The sequence below is a fragment of the Toxorhynchites rutilus genome, chromosome 1 (genome assembly GCF_029784135.1).
Source record: "Toxorhynchites rutilus septentrionalis strain SRP chromosome 1, ASM2978413v1, whole genome shotgun sequence".
In the NCBI taxonomy this organism is placed as follows: Eukaryota; Metazoa; Arthropoda; class Insecta; order Diptera; family Culicidae; genus Toxorhynchites; species Toxorhynchites rutilus.
Genome location: NC_073744.1, coordinates 205,021,902 through 205,038,743, shown reverse-complemented (window position 1 = coordinate 205,038,743; position 16,842 = coordinate 205,021,902). Strand labels below are relative to the sequence as shown.

Sequence of the window (16,842 nt, the reverse complement as noted above, 5' to 3'; positions counted from 1 at the left end):
TACAAAAATTCGTCCTTATAATATAAAATTATTTTCGGACACAATTCTCGTTCAAGATTCTTCAAGCATTTGGAAATAACATGTTTCTCCGTTGCAGGGAATACATGTTTGATACAGAGAATATTACAAAATAAAGACAGCTCAAATCGGACCATTCCTTCCTCGGGTTTAGGGCACACCAACACATTTGGCCTTTCATTTTTGTTTATGAAGATAGAAAATATATATGCATGCGTTATTCCGTCTGAAAATCCTTTTCCACTTTCGAACAAAAATCAATTTCGTTAGCGCCAACATCAAATGGACTAACAACGCTTAGCTAATTGTAAAAAATATGGGAATTCAATTTTCCTAATTTTCCGATTTTTTTCTCCGCTATATTGATCTACGGGATGAGACGAATACAACGAAATATAGATGACTCAAATTGAACCATTCCTTCCTCGGTTAGTAAGCGCAAACGCTTACCAACACATTTGGCCTTCCATAAGATATGGAAATGCGTTATTTCGCCTGAAAATCCATTTCCACTTACGAACAAAGATCAATTTCGATAGCGCAAATATCGAATGGACTAACAACGCTTATTATGATGTAATTTTCGAACATGTGGGAATTCAATTTTCCGAATTTTCCGACCTTCCTTCAGGATTTTCCGAAAATTTTCCAATTGTTCTCTCCACTATATTGATCTACGGGAAGAGACGAATATGAGGGTCACTATTTATATTTCGGGAATAGGAACAAAAACAAACAGTTAAGCTGCGAATATATTTTTATTGTTTTTCAAAGTACTCGCCACGATGATCGATACACTTTTGCGCATGCGCTTAAACCAATTTTCAAAGCATTTATTCCAATCGACACGAGCCTTTTTTTGAGCGATTGTCAAATTATGTGGGATCCAACGTGAACATAATTTTCGCACAACTAAGTGTTCATGTAAAATCGCATATATGCTGGTGGAACTAATGCTTAGGGATGCCTCAATCTCACAATAGGTTGCATGACGGTCTTGCTTAATCATTTCGTGCACAGCATCGATGTTTTCTGGCACTACAGTCGATTTTGGACGACCTTCACGAAACTCGTCGGACAGCGAACTACGACCACGATTGAATTCACTATACCAGCGATACATAGTGGTTTTTGATGGAGCTTCATCGCCAAAAGTCAAATTAAGTTGATTGACGCACTCTTGTTGTGATAATCCACGCCGAAAGTCGTAAAAAATCATCGCACGAAAATGTTCACGATTCAGTTCCATTTTTTTGCCGAGACCAAACTTTCAACTAAATATCAAATAAGCAAATAGCGTCCGTATGACAAAATGTTCTGAGTACGTATATCGTCAAAAATGTCAAACTTTACGATGGAACCGTCAGATGGACTCACATGACATCAGTGTTGCCAATTCCCGAAATATAAATAGTGACCCTCGTACAACAAAATACAGGAGGCTAAAATCGGACCATCCCTTCTTCGGGTTTTCCGCTTACCAACAGATTTTGCCTTTCATTTTTATTTATGTAGATTTATATATTATCTCTATATATATATATATATATATATATATAAATGTTGTATTCGTTTGTGTACGCGTCAAAAACTCGAAAAATGCGGAACCGATTGAGTTCAAAGTTGGATATAATATACATTGCACTCCAAAGAATGTTGTGACGGCTTAAAAAAATTAAAATAATGGAGAAAAATGATATTTTATATGGCCAAAGCGCGTTCCTGAAATTAAGCTTCTAATGAAAATCGACCATTCCGTATTAAATATGAGTTTTATGTGATGGGACGTCTTTTTTCAAAGTGTTTGACAAAATCGTGAACTGAAATTGTGTTTCGCAATGATTTTGAATTTATCGATTTCCCTCCTCTATCTCTATCTGTATACAGGGCGGACTCGATTATATACAGACTCGATTAAATGTGATTCGATTATATACAATTTTGGACTCGATTATATACAGCTTGAAAAAAAAATATTTTTTTTAGTTCAAATATGACTTATGACTTAGAAAAAATGTAACCTTTCAACGTTAAGGTGAATTTCAAGAGGCTATTATAAGTACAGTGGGGTAAAAATCACTATTTTTGAAGCTTTTGCTTGAATTTTCACAAGGAATTGTTTATATCGATTATGCAGCAAAATTAACAAAGATAGAAGTTGGGCGTCAGAGAACAAATTGTAGAGTGATTTAAGAGCTTTAATTTGATTGATAAGAACGTTCTATAACTCTGTCATTGTTGAAATTCGAACATATGCATAGAAGGTTTTTTGACGTAGAACTACGTCTTTCACTAAGGGTGCCAAATCAGAGAACAGGTCACGTTTTTATGAAATAAAATTAACGTTAGTAACTATTATTGCCGCGAATGGATTTTAGCGATTTACATACTAAACGAATCGGAAATTCCCTAAGATTTGTTGAATATGCTATACATTAGAATCCCCTGGCTTGTAAATGGTTAAAATTCATGAAAACTTTAGGCGTTTCCATTTTTCCATACATTTGTTCTGTCCATTTGTGTGCTTTCCCGAACAGAGCTGTCTATAACGAGCAACTCATCGAAGACCAACGAAGGGGAAATTGTAGGATTTGAAGTCGCCGTGAACAAAGGAAAAGTAGAAGAATGAAGGGGAATATTTGCCTTGAGTATAAACAGTGGATCTCGCTGAGGCAAACTTTCATTCGGCATCGGACTGTTGAGCAATCCAGTTCACTTTGCTTTCGCTGCGCTTCGATCTAAGATTGGACCCCACCAGTGGTAATCCAACTTGGATATCGTCGTTTGCTTTTTCTGTTCGTTATTCGTTATTCGTATCGTGTGTTTTTCTTCCCGCGTCATAAATTGGACGTTTCGAGTAGTGTGTGATGAGCAAGAAGAAGAGGGAGGCAGGCTCTAGCCCTGCAAAAAAAACGAACGCATTGCCAGGGGCAATGAAATTTCGAGGCAAGCGTCATCTAATGATGCACGCGATGTTGGTGTAGTGAAAAGCGCTCGCACTGAACCGAGCCTTCGCGAGTGTGACACCGCATCGAACAACAGCAAAATAGGCGATTTCGGCGCGTCGGTCGAAACTGTAAACTGTTTCTTTGGTGCCTTTGAGAATGCATCAATGCATTAAACTGACGTTATGGCGAAGCAGGCGTTAAGGTTATGCTCCAAAAAAATATTTGGGGAATACCAAGCATCTTGAATGTTTTACTGCATTACAGCATTATAGAATAATATCCGAAGGTATGAATAAGCGACTTTTATAAAATAACAGCGTAGTTCTATGTCAACAATGCGGTCGTATCTTGGACACAACCTCCTATAATTTTTTTTATCAAATATGATCATCTATCACCTCCTGAGAGATTCTGGGAAAAAATATTTTTTTCATGTGAGAAAGGTGTTTTCTGACTTTAAGGGGATGAATCAAATATTAAATTCTTTTATTTTTAATAAACGAAAAATATTAGCTTAAAAAACGAATAAAAAACATTGTTTTTTGACTCGATTATATACAGGATTCGATCATATACAGTGAGAAGAAATCAAAATCTGTATATAATCGTATATACTCTCTGACAATACTGCGACACATAATAATTGCAAAAACCATCAAGTTTCATGTCCAAAACAGAGAGCTATTTGGTTTCCTATACGTACATGGACCACTCTGACTGAACCAATGGAACACTTTTTAAGACTGGGTTCACTATGACTGAACAATTTTGAAATATTTTTCAATCAATTAACAGTTGTGAGTCAAAGTGTGCCATTCTGTCGAGGAGGGATGTGAGGCTGAAACTACATAAATATATGATTGCATTTAGCATAACAGTCTCTGCCATCTATTACAGGCATGAACATGATTGCATGGTTCACATGTTAAATCATGTACTTACCATTTTCAATCATCTTAGGGAGTATTTCTTAATCGAATTTCTTCGTAATCGCTACCGTCTAAATCGTACTCGGAAATAGTACATTTTGCGATCACTAACTCTGAAGATCAGCATTTTTCACTGATCCGTTCAGTCAGAGTGAATCAAGTTCATTTTTTACTATAATCAAAATGTGTACCTTTTAACAAGATACCTAGTAACTTCAAGAAAAATGTATTGTTGGTTTGAATTTAGTGCTTGAAAATTGTTTAAATTCAATATACAATTGATTGACACATGGTTCACTCTGTCTGCACATTATATAAAGCCATATCGCCATGGTTGATAGCACATGATTCGCTCTGACTGCATACTATGAGAGGTTTCCGTTGATCAATCATAACAATATCGTTCCGTTATTCCTGCTGTATGTATGATTTTCCAAATCTGATAAATGTGGGGTATGGCTTACGAAATTCAATCTAATGCAATCAATAACTCGTTTTTTTTTTAAATTTTGCGACTTGGTCTCCTCTGACTTAACACCGACCATTTATGTGTTGAATATGTTGAGATGGTAATTTGAAATCGTAGGGCTGGAAAATTCTAATCCATCCGCTTCATCACTTCCATATTCTCTGCAATCGCTTGTGACTAAACTTATTTCCTTTTCTTATGAAGAAGAAAAACATTCAATCGATTCGTGATTCGTCTCAAAACATTATTAGTATTTTTTCATGAGCCACAAACTACGAGAGCAGAATTGTTGAATAAATAGTTTCTAATCTTCTCGCCCATGTTACACCTGAAATTGTCGCTGTTTGAATTGCTTCCTTTCCCTTTGAAAATTCAGATATCGAAAAATGAGAGCTTCGCGTAAGAGTACAAATCGTTTGTTCAATCTTTCAATTTTGTTTTATTGATATCGAGAACGTGGAAATCCGTTCGCCTCCAATCATTTCAGATGCGATTAGATGCAGAATAATGCAAATGAGATTCAGTAACAGGTAAACAAAAAGCTAATCATCCACAATTCCGATTAACCAAACGATCTTCAGAAGATCAAGTGATTCGATGAGATTCGATGAGAGTGATTAGCTCTGTTGAATGGAACGATGGTTTGGTGTTTATACGAAAAGTAGAGTTATTACACTGTTTATATCAGCTACCTCATAGGTTTGTGAATTTTTGCTGGCAGTGAGAGGGTGAGCTCATTAGCTTATAAAAACCATTACCGCGCGTTTGTTTCCCTCGGAAGACGTAAAACTGAACACATGTTGTGTTGTGCTCGAAGAAAAGCAACTGAAGAATCATGCAAATTTTCCGCTCGCTGCCGTCTAATTGGAAAATAAACGCTTCCTTTTTGATGTTGATAACGAAGTTACATTCCCTCGCCCGATTGACTTCGCTCTTCGACTCCGGGGGAAGATCGGAAAAAAACCTAAACGCAACTTGAAGAACTTCCAGCCAGTTCCACACGGCAAACCCCTCCATTAGCCGGCGTTAAACTTATTATCGTTGCCTCTCGGAGGGCGAGAAAAATTGCACCCTTTTCCTCGCTTGGTTTGCTAGAGCTCTGGCCCAATTGCAGCATCAAAATGACTTGGTCCGGAGGGATCTCTCTCTCCGTTTTATCGGATAGCAGCATTCGTTTGATGGTATCACATTTCTCCACTCAGCTCTCGGTGCTCGGGGAGTGCGGCGAAAGAAGTGTATAAGACCTTCTCGAACCATCAATAGAACGACTATAGACGCACATGGGCAAAGTAATTGAATAATTGGCGCTATCAATACTATCGTTTGGAAAACATATCAAGCATACCCAAGTGTTGTTGCCCAATGCCACTCGACAGCAGCGGCGGTAACGAAGTTAAGCGACTCGACTTTCGACAAATAGAATGTCTATCATTATCATTGTCGGCTCTGACAGCTTGCGGCCGGAGAGCCTGAGTGGAATGGGTTTTCTGTTGCTGCCGGCGTGGCTGTTTGCCATCATGGCACCGAGTTCCAAGTGGCTTTCTCGCTAGGAGAAGGATTGTAGTTTTTATGACGATTCAATATGGACTCATGTTTTGTAGTTGCTATGAAACGTGTGAAAACCTGCGATTAGAAGTGGAAAGTGATCGGAAATTAATCTCCATCTTTCGCTCATAGCCCTCGGTGACAGCAGTCTCTTAAGTGCACTTAGTGCATCGGATCGTCACCGACATGAAATTTTTGTTAGATTTCTTCAAAGTTTTCATAGAGGTACAAAACTTGGAGTTGGCTGCATTTTTTTTAATATTTTCGCTATTTTGACAGCTGTCACTTTTTTGTGTTGAGATTGATTTGTCATTTTATAATGACTAGATTGACACCTGAACAATATCTGTGTTTTTGGAGATTTATTCATCGAAATCATGATTCAGTTCGAGAATCATCGTGTTCTTCGTCTATTTTACGATCGAGAAAAATCAAAAAACTTGTGTCACGATGTTTGTGGTCGAACACGACCAAAACGGCTTGACCGATTTCCATGAGAATTTTTTTTGGGTATACTTGATAGGTATGAAAATAGATCGTTATGTTTACCATGAACCTCTAGGTGATTAGGAAGCCCCAACGAAAAAAAAACAAAAGTTTTTATTTTCCAAATTTTCTTCGTTATTTTTTATTATAGAAAAATATCTAAAACTTCCAGCCCCTATAACTTTGTACTCAATACCCAGCACCTTTTTTTTTCGTGAATTTAGTATTTTGTATAAGCAATATAAAAATCAATAAACTGTAGATCGTTCACCAAAGAGAGCGAAATTATGTTGTTTTTTATGTTATTATGTTATGTTGTTAAAAGACAAATAAATAAATGAAAATTTTCAATAAAAATTACCTTTTCGGTATCATATATGATGAGAGGGAAAAGAGAATCTTGATTGAGATTTTCCAACGCATTCGTCATCATGAATTGGTTGATTGATTATACAGGGTTTTCCAACTTTAAATACCGAAAGTAAATTGAAATAAAACACACTTAGAATTCGAATTTCGATGAAACTTTTATTTCAAGCTAGCTAACCCGGCAAACTTCGTCCCGCCCATTTACTTGATTAATTCTCGAGTAATGCAGAAATTTGTGTTTTATTTGTATGGCAGCCACCCCTAAGAGAGGGGGGAGGGGTATCTAACCACCATAGAAACATTCATAGCACCCTAAAGTTTCCATATGCCTAATTTGGTTTAATTTGCTTGATTAATTCTCGGGTAATGCAAAAATTTGTGTTTCATTTGTACGGCAGCCCCCTCTAAGAGAGGGGGAAGGAGTATCTTAACACCATAGAAACATTTATTGCATCCTAAAACCTCCACATGCCAAATTTGGTTTCATTTGCTTGATTAATTCTCGAGTAATGCAGAAATTTGTGTTTCATTTGTATGGCAGCCCCCCCTTTGAGTGGGGGAAGGACTGTCTAACCATCATAGAAACATTTATTGCACCCTAAAACTTTCACATGCCAACTTTGGTTTCGTTTGTTTGGTTAATTTCCGAGTAATGCAGAAATTTGTGTTTCATTTGTATGGCAGCCCCCCCTTAGAGAGGGGGGAGGGGTCTCAAAATATCACGAAAACCTTCCCCGGCCCCAAAAACCGCTACATACCAATTTTCATGTCGATCGGTTCAGTAGTTTCCGAGTCTATAAGAATCAGACAGACAGACAGACATCACTCCATTTTTATATATATAGAAGATAGAAGATAGATAGATTAAAGTTTGGTTTATGCCATTATGTGTGAAATACAACATCATTCAAATGTCCACCTAGGGCTTCCCCGCACACCTTTATTCGGAACAGGTAATTTTCGATGACTTTTCGGCACATATGGGGCGGTATCTCGGTCATAACTTCACGAATGTTGTCTTTCAAATGTTCAAGAGTTTGCGGAGAGTTGGCATAGACACGGTCTTTCGCATAACCCCACAAAAAAAAAGTCTAGCGGGTTCAAATCGCATGATCTGTACGGCCAATTGGCATCACCAAAACGCGAAATTATGCGTCCCTCAAATTTCGTTCACAATATGGCCATGTTCGGTCGTGTTGTGTGACACGTGGCGCCGTCCTGCTGAAACCACATGTCATCCGTATCCATATCTTCAATTTGTGGCAAAAAAAAATGGTTAACATGCGGCCATAGCGCTCACCATCCACAGTTACCGTCTCGCCGTCCTCATTTTCAAAGAAATACGGGCCGATGACTCCACCAGACCATAATGCGCACCAAACAGTGACTTTTGGCGGATGCAATGGCCTCTCAACAATCACGTGTGGATTTTCTGAGCCCCATATACGGAAATTTTGGGTGTTCACATAGCCACCGAGCTTGAAATGTGCCTCATCGCTGAAGAAAATTTGATGCGAAAATTCAGCATTTTGCTGCTGTTGTTCGTTCACCCAATCGACGTATGCCCGACGCATTCCATGGTCACCATGCTGTAATTTTTGTACCAGTTGGACTTCATATGGATGTAGGTGCAAGTCCAAATGCAAAATTCGTCACAATGATGTGTTTGACAAGCCCAATTGCTGAGCACGCCGTGGAATCGAAACATTCGGGTCATCCTCCACACTGGCAGCAACAGCAGCAATATTTTCGGCCGAACGCACATCACGATGATGCACAGGTTTCACAATATCCCCTACGGATCCAGTTTGTTCGAATTTACGCACTACATTAGCGATTGTGTGCTCTGTAGGCCGTCCATGACGACCAAAATCCGTCCGTAATGCTCGAAAAACATTTGCCGGTTTTTCATCATTTTTATAGTATAATTTAACATAATTAACACGTTGTGCGGTACTAAAACGATCCATATTGTAAAATGGCAGACATTCAACTAACGATATGACGCTTTGGTTGACAGCCATGTCAAACGGTTGTCAGCGCAGGGCTGTATACTTTCGGAAGCCCGAAATGGAAAACCCTGTATTTTCAACTATAGAGGTTTGAAAGTATGAAGTTCTGATTCTAAAAAGCTCATCAGAAAAGTTCAGACAAATTCAAAACAGAACAATAAAAAATAAATTAGTGCAATAAATGAAACCGGAAACATTCAATCAGGAAATTTAGATGAATTCGAAAAAATGAATCAGAAATAATCAGAAAAACGTCAGAAAAATATTTTTTAAAATCAGAAGAAATAGGGAAAAGTGGAGAAACTCAGAATAAAAATACAGAAAAATACAAAAAAGTTAAAAAAGAAAAGTTTACAAAAAATCAGAGCAATTAAAACAAAAACCTGAAAAATCCTGACAAATTCATAAATAAAATTAGGAAGAATCATAAAATATCAAAACAATTCTAAAAAAATATCTTCAAGTAATATCTTGGGGCTTAGAATGCAAGGGGTGTAAGTGACTTGATCGATTTCTCTTCATCAACTTTTTCTTCAGTTAATAACTCAACTGCAAAAACGTTCCAATTTGAGTTTGCTATAGAATCCGATAGATGAGGCTCTGACCTGTCTTCCGCATTGTCAAATACAGCTAGGAATGTATTTGCAGCTAAGTTATGACCAAAAGAGAGAGTCGATGTAGAGAAATCGATGAAATCACTTACACCCCTTTCATTCTAAGCCCATATTCTAAATTGAGAAATTAAGGAAAATTCAGAAAATTTAACAGAACATAAAAATCTGAAGAAAAAAACAGAGGAACATAAAAAAATCGGTATACAGAAAATACACAAAAACATCAAACGATCTCAAAGAAAAATATATATAAATTCAGAAAAAATCAGAAATATTCAGAACAATTAAAAAAATTTGAAATATAGAAAAAATCAGAAAATTACAAAAAAATGAACAAAAAAAATCAGAAGAAACGGAAAAAAACAAAAATTTTGGAAATTTAAGAAAAATTGAATGATTTGAAGAAAACGGAACATTGAAGATATCGGAAAATACGGGGAAAAAACAAAAAAGGGATTGAGAAAAATCACACATAATATAAACATTCAGAAATGCAGAAAAAAAATATAGGTAAATAAAGAAAAATACTGCAAAATGCAGGAAAGCTTACATACTTAAAGAAAAATACAGAAAAATGTGAAAAACAAGGAAATACTCCGAAAAAATCTGTTTTATTTAATGATTGTAGTAAATTTATGTGAATATGAATGACGACCATGAATGATTCTGAGGGTTCAAAAAGAACCAAAATTCATGAAAATCCCGAAAAATAGCAAAAATTATGGAAAAAATAAAACCGGAAAATTCAGATAACAATGAAAAAATTATGGAAAAAGATTGAAAGAATAAAAAAAATAGAAAGGATCAAATTCATACTAGATGTAAGAAATTCAAGAATAATCGGAAAAATCATGAAAAACCAGAAAAATAGACACAATAAAAGAAAAAAATTAAAATTTTTTTTAAGAAATTAAAGATTCAGAAAATTCAGAAAAAAAAACTTAGATTTACAAAATACAGAAAATTTTGAAAATGTATAATACGCAATACAAAATAAAAACTTCGATATAACGTACCCTCGAGAAAAAGGTACATTTTACCTCGATATAACGTACACATCTTCATAATTTTTTGAATATTTTTTTTCCTTAAAAAAATAAATTATCTGTATTTTGATACTACAGTTTGTTTCGTACCTTTAAGCAATCCCGAAATACAACTGTTTTGTGATTCCGGATTCTAAATGAATCAATCATTAATCAACAGTACGAACGGAAACATCATCAAAAAGGTTGGCTTCGTCTTCTAGTTAAATTTATTCATTAACCTTACTCAAACAACAACACAATAAAGTAATATAAGCTACGTTTCTGATTTCTTTATTATGCTTCGATATAACGTACAATTTTGAAAGTAAAATGTACAGGGTGGGCCAAATGTACAGCAAAGTAAAGAAGTGGAATTTTCAATTTTTTTTTTGAAATTCATTTATTTCGGTCCAAGGAGATTTGTTCTAACTACTTTTTGATTATGATATCTCGTAAATGACCGCCTCTGGCCTTGACCGCAAAATGTGCCTTTTTTTCGGCATTTTCCATCACTTTGCCCAATGTTTCGGCCGATATGGCAGCAATTTCTTGTCGGATATTGTCTTTCAGCGCAGCCAGGGTCCTTGGTTTACCAGTGTATACCTTGGATTTTAAATATCCCCATAAAAAAAAGTCAGGAGGCGTCAAATCAGGTGATCTCGGTGGCCAGTCATAATCGCCGTTTTTCGATATTAATCTTTCGCGCAATAATTTGGTCGTGGCAGCCGCTGTATGGCATGTAGCGCCGTCCTGTTGGAACCAGTAATTGTCCAATTCATTTTCACGAACAAATGGCAATAAAAAATCGGTTATCATTGTCCGATAACGCTCCCCATTCACGGTTATCGTTGCTCCATTTTCGTTTTCAAAGAAGTACGGGCCGATGACTTTATCGGCATAAATGCCACACCACACAGTAACTTTTTGGTCGTAAAGAGGTTGCGTTTCGATGAATTGAGGGTTTTCAGTAGCATAAAACCGACAATTTTGTTTATTCACTCCTCCATTCAAGTTGAAATGCGCCTCATCAGACATTATGATTTTTTGCCAAAAGCCACAATTGAGAAGTTATTTTGAATGTACAGCTGAACAATTTCAGCGCGTTGTTTAGTTGTGTATTGTTCCATGGTTAAAATTGTACTGAAATGACGCTTCCAACGCGGTATGACATTTGTTAATCTGACATCTCTGTCAAAAGTTATGGGGTTGCCAGATGCTTCCACTTTAAATGGCCCACCCTGTACGTTATATCGAAGTTATACTGTATATGGAAAAACATAAAAACGAAAATTTTGAGAAAAAAAAATTATGAAAGTTAAAAAAATTTCTGGATAAAAAACAAGAAAATTCAGAAAGAACAATAATTTCACAAAAATCATCAAAGCAGAAAAATTTCAGAAAAATTAAAAAAATTCAGAAAGTTCGAAAAATTTACAAAATTCAAACGTACAGAAAAAACAGAAATAAAAGAAAACTGAAATCTATATAAATAAAAATGTAAGGCAAAATCTGTTGGTAAGCGGAAAGCCCCAAGAAGGGATGGTCCGATTTTAGCCTTCTTCATTTTGTTGTATTCCCGTAGATCAATATAGTTTGGAGAAAAACCGGAAAATTTTCGGAAAACTCTGAAGGAAGGGCAGAATATTCGGAAAAATGAATTCCCACATGTTCGAAAAATACATCATAATAAGCGTTGTTAGTCCATTCGATATTTTCGCTATCGAAATCGATCATTGTTCGAAAGTGGAATAGGATTTTCAGACGGAATAACGCATTCCTATATCTTCTATCTTCATAAACGAAAATGGAAGGCCAAATGTGTTGGTGTGCCCTAAACCCGAGGAAGGAATGGTCCGATTTGAGCTGTCTTTATTTTGTAATATTCTCTGTATCAAACATGTATTCCATGCAACGGAGAAACTTGTTATTTCCAAATTCTCGAAGAATCTTGAACGAGAATTGTGTCTGAAAATAATTTTATATTATAAGGACGAATTTTTGTAGAAGTACTAGACAATTTATAGTAAAAGGAAATTGCAAAGGGTCAAAGGGTAATCAATCAATGAAGAGTTCATAGATTGGACTCACTAACTTGGTAGAAAACGTGGGTGTTTGAAAGTATTCAAATCAAAAAATCTATTTTGGGCGAGACGAAGTTCGTCGGGTCAGCTAGTATTCAAATAAGAAAAGAAAATCAAGATAATAATAAAAACACAAAAAAAACGGAAAAATAAAAAAAATCAAAGAAATTTTAAAAATTCAGAAATTTTTGGCTTTTAACTTTTAGAAAGGCCAATTAAAAAATCAAGTAATGAGTGGTTCTCGGAATGAACTCACGATCGGTCCAGTCGCTGAATAAGCGGAAGCACATCCAGAGATTCCTCATCTAGAATTTCAAGGAAAGTAATTTGATTACCTTGTCTTGTCATCAACTTTGGTGGCATTTTAACGTTCCAATAGGAGATTGATTATCCGTTCCGTATTTTCGGCCGTCAGGATCAATCTTCTAATGTCGTTAGCTCACTTACCTTATATGTATACCATTAATGTTGATAAACATTTGATGCGATAAAGCCGATTTTCTAAACAGTAGGAGGAATCGTAAAATACCTAAAATACTTTTTTATACTTCCTTTTTTGCTGAAATGTCTAGTAGGACAGTTTTACTACGTTTTCTACCAGTAGGTATAACAAAGAGAAATACAGAAATCAAATCAGAAGTACATTCTTCCCATAGTGTCATCTACTGTCTACCGCGAATGTACGATACAAAAACGAAATTGGTTTTTGAAAAAACGTGAATGTTGGAAATTATTCACACCGAAAAACTAATTTTGGGTGGAACAAAGTTCGTCGGGTGCGCTCATAAATAAAAAAAATTATAATTTGAAGACATTGAAGACGAAACAATTAATTTGAGTAAATAGTAAATGCTCTGGGATTTATTAACCAAGTGAACGGAATGTGTATCTTTATACAGGTCGGACTCGATTATATACAGACTCGATTATATGTGATTCGATTGTATACAATTTTGGACTCGATTATATACAGTTTAGATTTTTTTTTTTTATTTCAAATATGACTTATTTCAAAAAGAAATGTAACCTTACAACGTTAAGATGTAATTTGAGTGGCTATTACGTGTACAGTGGGGTAAACATCGTGATTTTTGAAGATTTTGCTTGAATTTTCACCAGGAATTGTTTATATCGATATTGCAGCCAAATTAAGAAAGATAGAAAATTGGGTGTCGAAGAACAACTTGTAGAGGGGTTTGGGAGCTTTAATTTAACTGATGGAAACAATTTAGTTTAATATAAATTTTTAGGATGAAATTGATAATAATACATTAAAATTATTAACTTTTAAGTTTTTAACTTCCAAAATTTTATAAAAATCCACTATTTTAGATGTTCCACTACTATATCTTGTACAAATTTTTTTCATCTTTCAAATGAAAGCAACAGAATCGTCTTCCGTAGCGTACTTTGTAATCTAGAGCCAGTTTGAGGCAACAGAGTCCGAAACAAAAAAAAAAAAAAAGTTCTATAACTCTGTCATTGTTGAAATTCGAACATATGCATAGAAGGATTTTTTTCATCAAATATGATCGTCTATCACCTCCTGCGAAAATCTAGATAAATTTATTTTTTCCATGTGAGAAAGGTAGTTTTTGACTTTAAGGGGATGAATCTAAAATCAAATTCCTCTTTTATATTCAAAAAACGAAAATTACATGCAAAAAAAAAATTTTTTTTGACTCGATTATATACAGGATTCGATTATATACAGTGAAAAGGGGATTCAGGAACTGTATATAATCGAGTCCGCGCTGTATATAAAAGAAAGATTTTTCCACATACGTGTAAAATATCATCACAGGAGAACGTTGAGTTTGTCTTCACCCAAATTAGAATGATAAAATACTTGAGATGACTAGAAAAATCCGAAAAATTTCCTATGCATATCTTTATATATAAAACAAGAATATTTAAAATAAAAAAGGAAAATTCGAAAAAAGAGGTACGCATATGTATGTTTCGCAGTGAACATCATCATTTAGATCAATTTTACAGAACAGTGCAATAACATACAAACTCTCTTAAAATATATTCGTTATTTTTACCAACCAAAATATTTTCTAGAAATAAATAATATGGCAGAACAACGTTTGCCGGGCCAGCTAGTTAAGAATTAGTGCTATAACCACATTCCTCCTTAATGCACGCAGCACGTATTTTTCGTAGCAGGCATTGAAATTTTTGTTATTTACATCCAAAGTTGGCCATGCTTCAAATAGTCATAATTTCAAGTAGTTCATAGGCGTTGTAAATCAATAACTGATCAAAAGCAGATAGCGGATAAACTCGCCGGGAAATCCCAAAAGTTATCATCTCCGTAGGATGTGGGGTGTCTTTGATCATATTGTTATCGTGGAACGAGCACCGCACAAAAAACGTCACCATCCGACGATGAAAACATATGAAATATTAATACCACCCAAACAATAACAAGATAATCACCTTATCTTTTGTGAGGAATACTGTGTGAGACCGCCGGGTACCAACCCTGGCCGCGCAGCAACCCGCAAATTAATTCAATACAACAATCACTAATCACCGGATAATGTTCCACCCCTCTCTCTTTCTCGAATAGGAGCTTGGCAAAACTTGGGAAGCCAACCGAAAAGTAATAATTCGCGTTTTCTTCTGCCACGAAAGGGCAGAGGGGGAGTGGTGGGGGAAACCCGATGCCACGTGCATATGATAGCCCGAGGGCATCGAGCGCCGCGTCAGGGCGGTCTAATTGTGCGCCGAAATGTGGTAATTTTCATGCAAAAGTCCCTGGCGAATTGAGTTGTTGTTGATGTTGGCTTTCCCCCTTCGGTTGGAAACCGAACGAACCGATTATCTGTCGGATTTGACGGGTGTTTATGTAGATGCGTTTCGAGCTATTCGAGCATCAAAGTTTGTTACAAATGATGAAGGGTGATTTGGACGTGGTTTATTGCTTTTGCCAGCAGTCTTCTCTCTGCTGCAGGTTGATTTCGGAATTCCTTCCGGATGATGCATTTCTCGCACGTACGCATATTTCTACCACGAATGCATTGCAATAACGGTCAGTTATGTAGACAGGAAGTTTCACTTGCTTTTGTTTCGTGCTTCTTCTTCTCGCCTCCGTAATGCAACCGACCCTGTAATCACCGCCCAGAACGAGAATCCGGAAACGAAGCAAAAGTGGGCCGCCCGACTGTTGGGGAAACTGCGCAAGGACATCACCCACGATAGCCGGGAGAACTTTGTGCACTGCATCTCAAAGAAGAAAACCTCAATGTGCATTCTGTCCAATCCGGACCAAAAGGGAAAAATGCGCCGAATAGATTGTCTCCGGCAAGCGGACAAGGTGAGTCAAAGCGAACCGGGATTTTTCTTCCACTCCTAGCTTATGTTTCCGTTTTATTCCGCAGGTCTGGCGCTTGGATCTGGTGATGGTCATCCTGTTCAAAGCGATCCCCCTGGAAAGTACCGACGGCGAGCGGCTCGAGAAGGCCTGTTTCTGTACCAGTCCCAGCCTGTGCATCAATCCGTATCACATACAAGTATTAATTAAGGAGTTAGATCTCTATCTGGCCAACTTCATTAAATGTAAGTATCATTGGACTGTCGTATCAAAGGCTGAAGCCGTTTTTTTCTGTTATTTCTTCCTGTCAGCCCAAAATGAAAACCGGATTTACGATGTGTTTTACTTTGTTTTTCTTGATAATTTTTGTTTCATTCCCTACCACCGAGAATGGTGGTCAGTTGTTTCTCTGGAAAAAGCCTCTTCACTTTGATCTCCTGACGGATCATCAAAAAGATTCTCTCGAGATATCGAGACTGTGTTTAGATGATTGGGCAAAATCTTTTGTCGGGCGATGAAATACGTCCGATAGCACACAGAAACAACACATTAAAAGCGCATTGTTGTCGATGGGTGTACGTGTATAAACACCGCCTGGAAAGGTTTTTCTTAAGTGCGGTTCATCGTCTGATGGTGAAGAAGAAGAAAGTGCGCGATTTCATCAGCTTTCGGAGAATTCAAATTCAAGAAAAACAAAACTGCCTCAGTTGATTTATTTTTTGCGCCAAATGATCGATTTTGTTCAGCTCGCCGTCATATCTTATTAAAAAAAATCAAACTGTCATCCCATTCAATTTGAGTTACCTATTTTGTGTTCGTTTTCGTTCTTTTTTATTGGAAAATTGGAAAATTTTGACGGAAAGTTTTGAATATTCAGAAAAAAAACCTTTTCTCAATATCGCGCCGAAGTCATATCGTAGTTGGCGTTGTTAGTTCTATCAAGTACCAGTTGACATTCCCAACGGGTTGATTTTGATCCTTCTGAATTTCTGCCATATCACAACGACAGACGAAAAACTAA

The 16,842-nt window shown here is 36.4% G+C and overlaps 1 protein-coding gene across 1 annotated transcript in view; it reads left to right on the top strand.

The window, feature by feature from the left end:
* The window catches only part of LOC129761384 (nuclear factor 1 C-type), a 37,761-nt gene that overhangs the window by 4,831 nt on the left and 16,088 nt on the right, over nucleotides 1-16,842 (top strand). The window contains exons 5-6 of the mRNA XM_055759106.1: nucleotides 15,633-15,824; nucleotides 15,889-16,066. Coding sequence (XP_055615081.1) covers nucleotides 15,633-15,824; nucleotides 15,889-16,066 — 370 coding nt within the window. The remainder of the gene's footprint in view (nucleotides 1-15,632; nucleotides 15,825-15,888; nucleotides 16,067-16,842) is intronic.